Raw genomic sequence first — 12,350 nt, 5'->3', positions numbered from 1 at the left:
GCAAAGCGAAAGCACTTCAATGGGAATTTCACTCTCTCTCTCTCTCTCTCTGCCCCAACCTCCTCCTCCTCCCCCCTCCTCCTCCTTCCAACCCTTTATTCAGTAACAAAGGCAGCCAAAGGAGTCTAACTCGGACCCCAATGCAAGCCCAAGTTCAATGTCTAACTAACCCTCCTGCCTCTCTCTCGCTCTCTTCCCAGCGCCCCCCCCACCCCCCTTCCCCGACTGCCCGATCAAGTTTAAGCAAACCCAGCCCTGCAACAACAAAAAAAAGAGGACTTCTACGAACATTGCAGAGATTGTAATAGCAAGGACTAATCCGCGTGCTCAAAAAAAACACACATTGTATATTGAATTGTTAAATCTCTCCCCCACCCCACACACACACAAACACACACTCCACCGGCGGCTGTGTAGCAAGGAGAGATTTATTAATGAGCAAACTGGAATTGCATCTTGCAATGTCCAGGAGGATGGGATGGATGCAAGTTGTGCTTTGCCTGAAGTGGCATTTCTTTTTAAAAGCGGCCAGTGTCCGCACACGGTGCAAAATAAAAAAAATTAAAGGAGGAGGAAGGGGGAGGAGGTCGGGTTTGCAAATCGAGCGCCTGGCATTAATTTCTCAGTCACTGGAGAAAGGTATGGCGAAGGGAGAGACTCTCCCCCCCACCCCCCGCCCCCCCTCTGCCACCACCCCCACGCTCATATTTCCGAGCCGGGATGGACAAGTCAGGGGAGGGTAGAATAAAAAAAACAAATACCTTACTCTCACACAATTATGCATTAAAATAAATGCAACGTGCAGAGGAAGGGGAGAATCGTGCATTTAATTCTTTTTTAAAATTTAAAATAAAACGATCCATTCATTGGATCAGGGACGGAATCATTTTCACAATTTGCTTTAAAAAAACCTGTCTCTTTCCCCGCCCCCCCCACAAAAAAATTACCATCGCCGCTGTCAGAGTTGCAAATGTCTCACAAGCATTTTACCTTCTCAATGAGTTGCAGAATCTTACAAATAAAAAGTGAGCGCTTTCTAAAAGACAACAACGTGCCAGAGCAGGTATTTCATACACACACACATATATAAACACACATACACACCATTTGGAAATAATAAATAGAAGAACAAAAAAACGCTTTGGATTTAATCTTATTTTTTGCATTGAACAAAGTGGTCAACATCTCAGATGCATGCGATTTCCCCCCACTCCCCCCCATCACCTTCTCTCCAAAGAATCCCAATCGTCTTTTTTCCTTTCCTTAAAAAATAAAAAAACGCATTTACCTTTCTCTTTCTCTCTGATTTTTGCAGTTTGCAAGAAAAATGGAACCGATCTTCATTGAAAAAGAAAAAAAGATATTCCGACCATTTTTTGCATGGACAGACGCAAAGGTTGAGATTCGGGGCGGAGAGTGGTTGGGGGTGGTGGGGGGGAGAGAATAACATTACCCTCCTTTTTCTTTTATTTATTTTGAGATCCGATGATTTCCAAAAAGGGGGAAATAAATAAAATCTGCAGAATTTCTTGTCCTACGATTACACACACCCCACCCCTCCCCCCCGAAAACATAATGCAATAGCAGGAGTTGTTTGCAAAGAGTGGGGTTGTAGGAGTTGGGTGGGTTTTGGGGGAGAAGTGAGGTTGGGGGGGGGGAAGAGAGATTTGCTGCTCTTTACCAGGCTTGTCTTTGCAGCCGAGTTGCAATTTATGCAATGCAATCTCTCCCCCCTTTTTGTTTTGTCGGGGCAGCGGGAGGAGGAGGATGGGGAGGGAGAGGGAGGAAAGGAAGGAGGAAGGGGAGAGGAGGAGGGAGAGAGAGAGGGATGGAAGAATATATTTATTTAAATTTTTTTAGCAGAATAAAGCACCATAAATATTCCGACTTTCTCCTTATTTGGCCACGTTTGGAACGTTGCGAACCGCCGCGTTCCATCCCCGCACACTCCCCTCCCTCGCGCCGGCCGGGGCTCCACGCGCGCCGCTCGCAACTTTTCGCAAACTCGCACCAAACCTTTTCCCCCCTCTACCTCTCACCAAAAAGAAACCGATAAACACCCGCCGCATGCAAGATCGGACACCTCTGCAATGAGCAATGCAGAGGGACAACTCCAACGCACTATTGCACAAACTTTTTTCTCCCTTTTTTTAAAAAAAAATGAAATAAAATCTCAACCCAAGCAGGAGCGCCCGACAGAAAAAAAGGATACACTTCACGCAAGGAGCAGAAAAAATTGCAACTTCTCCCAAATGTTGCAAAAGCCGGCTGTTAACACTATATAAAAGAATACACATGCTTGCACCGAGGGCTCACTCAAATCATGCTCTTTTATAAAAATTAAAATTAAAATCACACATCGCACCCTGCTCAAAAAGAACTGAATCCAGCAACGGACCGATTAAAGATTAAATAATTCTTCCCCCTCCTGCAATTAAAAACTCTGCAGAATTTAAAAGTCTCAATGTTTTGTTGTCATCCTGGGCAATGCACCTCAAAACAATATTTAGAAGACAACGCTCAGAAAATTACCACCTCAAACATTAACAATTTATATCGTATATAAATATCCAGAAAAAAATACTTAATTTTTTTTAATTTTATTTTTTGGGGGGGAAGCGGGGGCAAAAGAGGTTTGTTTCATTTATTATTTTTTATGATTTTTTTGAATGGTTACTTACGCGAAAATTCCCTTTTACTTAAATGCTGAGGGTTGCCTTGCTTGCGGCGAGACATAGTCGGTCACATCTGGAGCGGAAAGCCGGAGACTCCAGAGAAAAATATCTTCATCAGAGCCCCTGACAGAAAATAAATTGGAAATAATGCAAAGATGGCGGATGGAGATGGATTATGGGATGGCCGTCAGAGAGAGAGAGAGGGGGGGAGAGGAGCTAGCACACACACACACACATTACACACACACTATTACAGCAAACACACACACACACACACACACACAGAGAGGGAACACTGTCAAGTTCAAGTGCGGACGTGACGCGCCCGCGAACTTGAACGTCAAGCCGATGAATTGGCCGCCAGCTCAATGGGGGCTACTACTGGCAAAGGCATCACATTGTACAGACACACACAGAGAGAGAGAGAGAGAGAGAGGGAGTTTTCATTCACAGCCACTCACTTCACTTCACTCAGTTCACTCGACAGGACCTGACTGAGCCACTGTCTTTCCAGCAGCAACACCCACCCCTCTCTCCCACCTTCTCTCTCCCTCCTCCTTTCTCTCTCTCTCTTTTTCTTACACGCTCTCTCCCACCTTCTCCTCTCCTCCTTTCCCCCTCGCTCTTTCTCTTGTACACACTCTCTCCCACCTTCTCTCTCTCTTCTTCCCCCTCGCTCTTTCTTTTACACACTCTCTCCACCTTCTCTCTCTTCCTTTCCTCCTCTCTCATTCTCTTACATTCTCTCTCTCCCACCTTCTCTCTCCTCCTTTCCCCTCTCTCTTTCTCTTACACACTCTCTTTCTCCCAACTCTTCTTTCCCCCCTCGCTCTTTCTTTTACATACTCTCCACCTTATCTCCCTATTTCCCTTTCTTTCTTACACATACTCTCTCCCACCTTCTCTCTCTCTTTCCCCCTCTCTCTTTCTCTTACACATTCTCCCTCCCACCTTCTCTCTCTTCCTTTCCCCCTCTCTCTTTCTCTTACACACTCTCTCTCCCACCTCTCTCTCTTCTTTTCCCCTCGCTCTTTCTTTTACACACTGTCCACCTTCTTTCCCCCTTTCCCTCTCTTTCTTACACACTCTCTTCCGCCTTTTCTCTCTCTTCTTTCCCCTCTCTCTTTATCTTACACACTCTCTCCCACCTTCTCTCCCTCCTCTTCTCTCTGTCTTACACACACTCTCCTGCCTTCTCTCTCCCTCTTTTCTCTCCCACTCTATCTCTCCCACCTTCTCTCACTATCTCTCACTTACTCTCTCCTCCACTCTCTCAGTTTCTCCGTCCCTCCCACTCTCTCTCACTTACACACACTCTCCCCCACTCTTTACCTCTCCCACTTTCTCTCTCCCTCCTCTTTTCTCCCCCTTGCCATTCCACTCTTTCTCCCTTACACACTCCCCTACTCCCTATGTCTCCCATCTTCCCTCTCCGTCCTTCTTTTCCCCTCTCCCTCCATCCCACTCTCGTACACTCTTTCCCCCACTCTGTGTCCTCCACCTTCACTCTCTTTCCTCTTTTCTCCCTCCCCCTCCCAGTCTCTCACACAATCTCCCTCCCACTCTCCCTCTCACACACTCACTTTATTTCCCACAGTCTCCGTCCCTCTCTTTCCCTTTCTCCCCTCCTCTCTCTTCCTCATCCCGCTCGCTCCCTCACTCACTTCCTCTCCTTTCTTTTCCCTCCTTCCCTCTCTCTACCCCTCCATCCCTGTCTCCCTCCATCTCTCTCCTCTCTTTCCCGTCCCTCCCTTTCCCCTTCCCCCCTCGCTCTCTCCCACTCCCCTCCAAAGTCAATCATCACACAATAAATTTACTTTTTCATCCCTGGATGAAAGTGAAAAAACTTTTTCATTTCATTATCTTTTGCAAGTTGCATGTACAATCTTTAACCAAAAAAACTCCCTTTTCATTTCATTGTTTTTTCTGCCATTCGCATGTTGTTCTTTAAAAAGCGACATACCTTTTCCCCCTTAAAAGCCGGTGTCTATATTTTTCAAGGCTTCTCTCCCCTCCCTCCCACCACCTTACTACTCTTTGTGTGATAGTATTTTGTTACAAAAATTGTTTTATTTGCCTCAAACTTTCTCGCACTGAGATTTAAAAGTTAAGTCGGACTGTCCCTGAGTGGCACTCAAAAGATGTTCGCCGTTCAACTAGAAAAAGGGCTTTCCGAATGAAATGCGTCTTAATTTTTTTTGAAGGAACTATATTTTAAAAATAAGGGCTTACTGCTTAAAAGGAGTGGGGGGGGGGAGTAGTGCTGGAAGATATTCATTCATCTGCAGTTATGCACACACGCACACATCGGTTAACCTGAGAAGTGCAGGACTGCTAACAGCTACTTATTGCTATGTTTGCAGTATGTTTTTTTTTAAGAAATACATTGCATTGCTACTGGCGAGAGAGAGAGAGAGAGCGCGCATTGTACAGATAGTGACTCACTCACAATGCATACACCCGACCTAATCTGAGAATTACGGAGTTGGCAACAGCTCCGATCTTTGATGTATTTGTGCGATTTTCTTATAGCGAAAAAAAAGCGAGGGGGGAAAAACGTGCAGGAGGATTTTATTTCCCTCCTCCACTCTCCTTCCCAAACTAAGGTTTGCTACTGGTATTCACCCATATGTAACATTTAGAGAGAGAGAGAGCGCACTGGCCACTTACTGCGTATGCGAGCAATTCTACCCCCTTTTTTAAAAAGTATATTTACAAGTATTTTTTTGTCGTTGCTGTTTGCCCCTAAAACAAATTACAGAGCGCTCAAACTGTGTGAATTGGGGAAGGATCTGTTTAGCCGCAGTCCCCTCACTTCCATCTGAAGGGGGGGCTGGGAATCTGGGAGCAGCTCCGCCACTCTGCGAACATTCGCAAGCCTATTTTTCCAGCAGACTTTGATTATTCGATCTTTAAAAGAAAATACCCGAAAGCAGGACTGAGCTTACCTCCTGTACACGGGGGTTAACACGACTTATAGATATACAGTTAAAAACACACACACCACACACATACACACACACGTTACTAATTATGATGGGGGAGGGAGGGAGGGGGGAGAAATTGATGCTTTTGGCACAATAAGTAAAATTTGATCGCCTCTTCACCGACAATGATCAGCAACGAAAAAACAGAAGACACCGACTGCTAATTAAACACACACAGATACCTCGTCTGTACAAAGCCACACCTCATTATTGATTAGTGACATCTCTAGCTAGAGTCCCACCGGCATTGTGTGAAACAGTTTCTCTTTTTTCCTGAAAAAAAATTGTTACCTTTTCTCCCTCCCCCCCCACCCAAAAAAAACTAACATCTTCAAGAACAACAGCAACAAAAAAGAAGGGCTAAAGGACGTTAAAATTGCCGTGATGTGATTTAGTTGGGTGCTGGGGAGGAGGAGGGGGGCAAAAAACTTCAGTTATTTTTGGTTTGCGGTTGGGGTGTTGGACTCTTTAAATAACATAAAAATGCTGAACGGCTGTGAGGTGGGGTACACCCGCACACAGTCTGACTGGAGACATGCAGTTCGGTATTAGGTAGGAGTGATTAACACCAGAGCATATTTGTTAGTTTATTGCATAAGTATAATCTCCCTCTCACAAATCAAAAACTAACAGACGCGGGCTAAATTGAGCAGTACTGAACTACTAATAGCCACTCATAGTAACATTTTCCAATCATCTTGCTGACTAAATGAATTGTGTTGATTTTAAATAGGGGGCTTCCGTTCGCCAAGCTCTCACACACAAACCAGACATTTGCACTGATATCATTTAACTTTCTGTGTTGTGGCTGGCAGCAGTTAATTTACAGAGAGAGGGGGGGAAAAGACAATTTATTTGAACGGTATTTAAATAGCACACAAAGGTCGGTGTCTGCTATTTCTATAGCTTCTCCAGTCAATGTGTGTGAACGACTATCTCTCCCTACCGCCCCCCACCACCCCCCCCCCCCCCCCCGCAACAATCACCGTCCATCAATTTCATTTTATTACAAGCTAGCCAAACAATTCTGTCCTGATTTTGGGGTGGATGAGGAGGCGGGTGGCGGGGTGGGGGGGGTGCCGTTGTGGAACGCAGTGAATGAAAGGTATAAAGGTTTAGCCTCCCTGTGGAGATGGTGCCCTGTCTGATACCACAGTGCATTTCATTCATCAGCTTTCCCAACATTGGAAAAAGGATCCATAGCTAGTAGATGACTCTGACCTAGTCGGTTTATCAATTGGTAAGGGGTTGGTGGAGTGGTGTTGGGGGATGGGGGGTGGTGATAAGTGCTAACACCTCCAGTTTGCCATTTGGCAAAATTGGCAACCTTGGCTGGTTAGGTGAGGTAGAACTTTCAAATGAAAGATGGTTCATTTGGAGGGAGGGAGGCAGGGAGGGCAGGAGGGAAGGAAGTAGCACTTGGAGGGCAGGTTATCCTCAGGTACCTCCACGGGACCTACCACCTGGTTACATGTTGGCGGAGGCCTGGGCAGCAGATCCACTGGCAGTCTGTGAATGAAATGGGACAAGTGGGTTGCCAGTTCTTGTCAGATGGACAAGTGTCCCTGGATGTCCCACCCAGTCAAATAACTTCTTCCCCAGTGCCTCCTCTCACCAATAATGTTAGAAAGAACAAATGAAAATGTTTGAAGAAAATGAAACACACAGTTGTTCTAAAGATTTGTGTCCAAGAGATTAATCTTTAATTTCTGGACACTCTAGGACAACCCTGATAACCTTAGGTTAGGGGAGAGAGGGCAAAGAGAAATAAATAAGTACATCTCTAATCATTATCCCTCAATAGGCGTCTAGGAATTCTCAGCTATTGCTATCAGGTACTCCACTTGCAATAATATTTTAATTTGTGTGTTTTTATTCTTTAATATGCTGTGGATAATTATTGGTCTTATTTTACCACAGCAGGGAATTTTATTTGCAATAACTTATATCATTCACTGAATTCAGTGCAGTGCAATTCTAAATTGTGCTCTGCCTAGCCAACAGCACCTAATGCACATACAGCTGGGTGCTTTAGAACTAGGGTTGTAAAATAAATTAAGTGGATGGTATATGTGTTTCTCTCCCCACATACAATTAAAAACAGATAGTTTGACGTGAGATGGAGCTCCACACACGCACACACACATACACATACATATCCTGGTAGAGTACAGCTGATCTGCATATTGTCAAACTGGGAACAGCTCCTTACATCTGTATTCATGTGCTGGTGCCGTTTATTTTGCTTTCAGTTTTCAGAATGCTGAAGATTTTCTTTTCCCTTGTCCTTTCTTTTTACAATTAAGGAAGACCACTAAAACTGGCAAGGAAGCACATTTTAAGATGTTACGCGTCTAACCTGTGCCCTGCAGGACTGGCAACAGCTGTGTATGTTAGCATTTGCTCATCTTGCTTTAAAGCAGCAGTTTTTAACATATGCTGCGACTTGAATGTTTGTTTCTATTCTCCAATTAAAGGAGGTTACTTCTGGCAACAAATCGCATTGTCAGGCATTCAATTCAACTAAGAGTACGTACACATAGATTGACATGTGCAGCACACGATTGGCACCAGCTACTTGCAGCCAAATTTTCCTGGCGTTCATTATAGTACTGCGTCTGCATTAATTGTACAACACATGCACTGGACGGATGGCTTTCCCTGCTGATCAATTTTCCGTGAGTAGCAACATGTGAAAGGCTTTGAATTATTCACCTGTCAATGCTGTTTGCCATCAGCTACTCACAAAAATCCACAAAGGGTTAAGGTGGTAATACAGCATTGTGAATATACCTTTGAAGATCAGGTTTAGTCTGTGATCTCCTCCACTGTCCCTGCTGACACAGGCTCAAACTTGAAGATTAGCCAGCAGCAGAGGAGAAAAATATATAAATCTGCTACAAAAATAAAGCCTGCAAACTTTTGCTAACTTTCATTCTGATCCATACCTCAGTTTTTAACATTCCTCTCCGTGACTGCCACACAAAAGGTTATAGCGAAAAACCAAGGCTTACACATTCTAACCTTGTTGTTGCAACTATTGCGAGTACCTATTAGAAACACTGCTTGGAGGGGAGTCTGTGGCAGATTGTTTGATATGACGGTACGCTGCGGACAGCTTTATGATGCAGCACCGACAACAATATCAACATAGCGTCAATGGCAACAACCTAGTGACCATTCAAATGTCCATGCTGCGCAAACCCCCACCATTCAATGGCTGGCCCACACAGTCATGGCACGATCCACAGGAAATGAATAACTTCCAACTGGTCATCCTCATGACGAGCGGGCCTCATCGTCCTTTACAAATTACAACAGACTGGTTCATTTCTTGTTTCTCAGGCTGGAAGGAGGTTTCCAAAGCTTATGTCCTAAACCATTCAAACATCAGTCGCGTTAGTTTATTGGTTAGGTAACTGCCTCACAATCCCTCCCAAATTCTGTCCATATTTTTCTTCTTTTGTTAAGAGTTGTTACTTTGAGGAGCTCAGACACCTGGGCTGGACAGCAGGCTGATATCGTGCAGCTGGTCCAATGCTTGTTCACAATCAGAAAGTCCCAAGTCCAAGTTTTGTATTCAAATTCATTTGGCAAAATTGACTTGAGTAATTTGATTTTCCTCCCACATTCCGCTATGTTTTGAATGGAGTGGCTCATGGAAGGGAGGCATTTAATCAGAAGGTGGAAGGGGAGAGAGTAGGCACTGTCTTTCTCAAATCACTGTTTGCTCAAATTATATTTTCTGCCAGCCTATCACATAGCATGAGTAATTTGTGGATCAAATAATTGTAAATGGACACACACACACACACGCACACGCACATACCTCACATTGTGAGGCACTTATTCAAAGACAATAGACACAGAGACTAATCTACGCAGTGAAAAATAGCCACTTGTAATAACATTGGTAATCATCACTCTAAGTAAATGCAATGAGCTTTTAAAATATAACGCTAAATGGGAGCTTTCACCGGCAAGTGTTTATTGTACGCTCATTCACTTAATCACAATACGGTGGAGTCTTCACAGTTGAAAACTGGCACTGGCTAAACCCTTTGGATATCTGTTCGTTTATTGGAAGGGGGCGATCCTTTAAAAGGAGCATTACTGAAATGATTTCTTTTTCCTGTTTCTTTCAAGCAAGTGGCTACATCTAGCATCTGATTGCATTGTTTAGCTCATTCAGTGGAGAAATTGCTGATGGCAGTTTCTTTTGGGCGGGTGGCATTTTAAAAACTTTATCACAGAAATTCATTTTATTCTCCAGTTCTCAGATATTGCACACCAGCAATGAAAGTACCCAGGTTTCCACAAAACAAAAAAACAATGATATTGTTCAATGATTCACTCAACCAGAATACGCACTATTGGTCTAAACATTGCCGTTCAGGGGCAGGACAAGCTGTAAAGTTGCAACTGATTTCCAGCAGTTTATTGATGAAATTATCTCCCTACCTAACTGTTTGTTCCTGATTTTCAATATGCGCGCGTGCATTTATTTAAGGGTGAAGAAAAAAGTGCAGGGCGCCACCGGTGTCACAAGTGCTAGCTCGCTGACTTGCCAGATGGTCACAGGTTTAAACCTAAGAGTGTCATCTTATAGTCAGATGGTTTGATTGCTGGTCACGGGAAGGGCTATCCAAAGAACAAATTCTTCACGATTCGTGTAAAAATTAAACTTCAGGTTTTTTGTGTATTTCTCCATATCCAAATCGAAATAGAATTGCAGAAAACCTTCGCAAACCTTAGGAACAGGTTTCTTTCTCTATGCTACCATCCTCGGGTGATGGTGGGCACCCACTCTTTATGTACTGTAATGTTTCAAGGCTGCGGGTTTGATGCGGAAATCATTCTCCGTTTGACACAGAGTGAATTCCTCCTGCTTAAAAACACAAGGAGATACCTCTCATTGTAAATAGGAATGAACAGGCTGCATTGGCAACACTCCCTTGATTAAAAATATTCCTTCTTCCAGTATAATGAACATATAAGCTAATTCCCACGTATGCCATGCAAATCCAACAGCTATCGATAATCTCAAAAGTTTTTTTTTCATTCCGTGTGATGCACTTTTTCGATGCTTCAGTTCAAAAACAGCAACAAAAGAAGGTAAGTGCTGGCAAGCAGCTCACATCGTACACAGTCACCCAGTCAATCATAACACATTCTATTGTACATGGACATACATAGGCTAATTTGTGGCAATGTAGAACTGGCACTGAGTACTAAATGTGAATTTTATGAGTAATGTTTTAAAGCTGTAAATACATTGTAGAAATATTCATTTTGGGAGTTTTGGTACAATGCATTGGAATTTTCTCCTTTGCTTCCCTTCTTTTTATTCCTGCTGCATTTTTGGGGTTTATATTGGCATGGTTTCCCACCACGTACATTCAGTCACTAAATACTATTTACACAGAAGCTAGTCTGCATGGTTCAGAGTGGGCACTAACCATTTTGCAGCGGATTTTGCCGGCAGTGTTTCAAAACTGACAGTTAGCTGACAGAAATCGTCTTTTTGTTGTGTTGACGTTTTGGCAGCCACCTTGCCTTCGCTTTTGTAACTGAGTTTGGCTACTAGCAAAATAAATCAGGTGGAGTGGGGTTGCTACTGGCAAGAACCCACATAGCACACATTCATGTGAGTCAGGTACAATGCGCTCATGTAGTTTGCTCTGTAGAGCTTAGAATTTACAATGCCAGTTAATTACATCCTCAATTGCCAGCAATGTTTGAGCGCTGTCATGTATTATGCTTTTTTTAAAAGAAAGAAATTCTGACCAAAACATCACAACAAATTTTCTCACTCACTTGACTGTCCTTTTGCCTCCTTCTTCACAAAGAGAAGATTTTTTTTTCAAAGAAACACACAAATTCACACACACCCACCCACACACACACACACACACGTACAGTCAACTTGGAAAAGTCAAGGGGAAAGAAAAGATGCATAGAAGGAGAGAACAAAACGCAAGGATCGAGAAAGCAGACAGAGAGAGAAAGAGAGAGAGAAATGAGTGGGAGGAGCTGCTTAACTGACACGGTCCTATCAGAATACTGGAAGCCAACAGGAGTGAACTCATGAAATCAATCACCGTCACAGTGGGAGGGAAAGGAGCTTAGATCTGTGACATCAGAATGGAATGGAGTGCTTGTTTACAGAACATACTCTGTTCCTGGGGTCCATCACCAGTCTCAGAGCAGCACATGAACTTCACATGAATCAAACGCCTTTCAGCCTGGAAATCCCATTCTAAACTGTTTACTTGGGAACTCGGCTCTCTCCTCTGTAACCTATTGCTCTTTTGCGTTGACTTCTTCTAACGCTATAGAGCAGATTCCTCCATTTGAAAGCAGCGTCCCACTAAGAGTTAAGTTACCTCAGCCTTTTTTGTTTGTATGTGTGTGTGCGGAGCTGACGCCAGTCCCTGCGGAATGCAAAAATCCTCTGGAGAACCATTCCGCTTTAAGAGCAACCTTTTCCAATGGAAAATTCTCGTTCCTTGGAGGGGATGACTGGATTGTCTTCCTCAGTGAAAGCTCGGTTTGAGCACACGACTGGGATATTACCTGTGATTTTGCATTGTGTTTGGACACTTTTATACCAAACATTTATACATTGTCTTCTTTAGCATCACCATTTAAAAAGAGAGTAAATTGAAGCTCTTAAAAACTCTAGGAT

The 12,350-nt window shown here is 43.7% G+C and overlaps 1 protein-coding gene across 4 annotated transcripts in view; it reads right to left on the bottom strand.

The window, feature by feature from the left end:
• Positions 1-11,559, bottom strand: part of bcl11ba (BCL11 transcription factor B a) — a 180,389-nt gene extending 168,830 nt beyond the window's left edge. For 3 of the 4 annotated variants that reach the window (XR_013888543.1, XM_080202334.1, XM_080202333.1), the window contains exon 1: positions 2,682-3,520. Coding sequence is in view for 3 of the 4 variants with exons in the window: in XM_080202334.1 (XP_080058460.1) it covers positions 2,682-2,736 (55 nt within the window). In the remaining variant the exon portion in view is untranslated. Of the gene's footprint in view, positions 1-2,681; positions 3,521-11,479 lie in introns of those variants that run through there. The other variant, XM_080202332.1, reaches the window with a different exon arrangement.
• Positions 11,560-12,350: the final 791 nt, after the last annotated feature.

The sequence above is a fragment of the Carcharhinus amblyrhynchos genome, chromosome 14 (assembly GCF_965287045.1).
Source record: "Carcharhinus amblyrhynchos chromosome 14, sCarAmb.v2.hapA, whole genome shotgun sequence".
Taxonomy (NCBI): Eukaryota; Metazoa; Chordata; class Chondrichthyes; order Carcharhiniformes; family Carcharhinidae; genus Carcharhinus; species Carcharhinus amblyrhynchos.
This window is presented reverse-complemented; position numbering and strand designations above follow the sequence as displayed.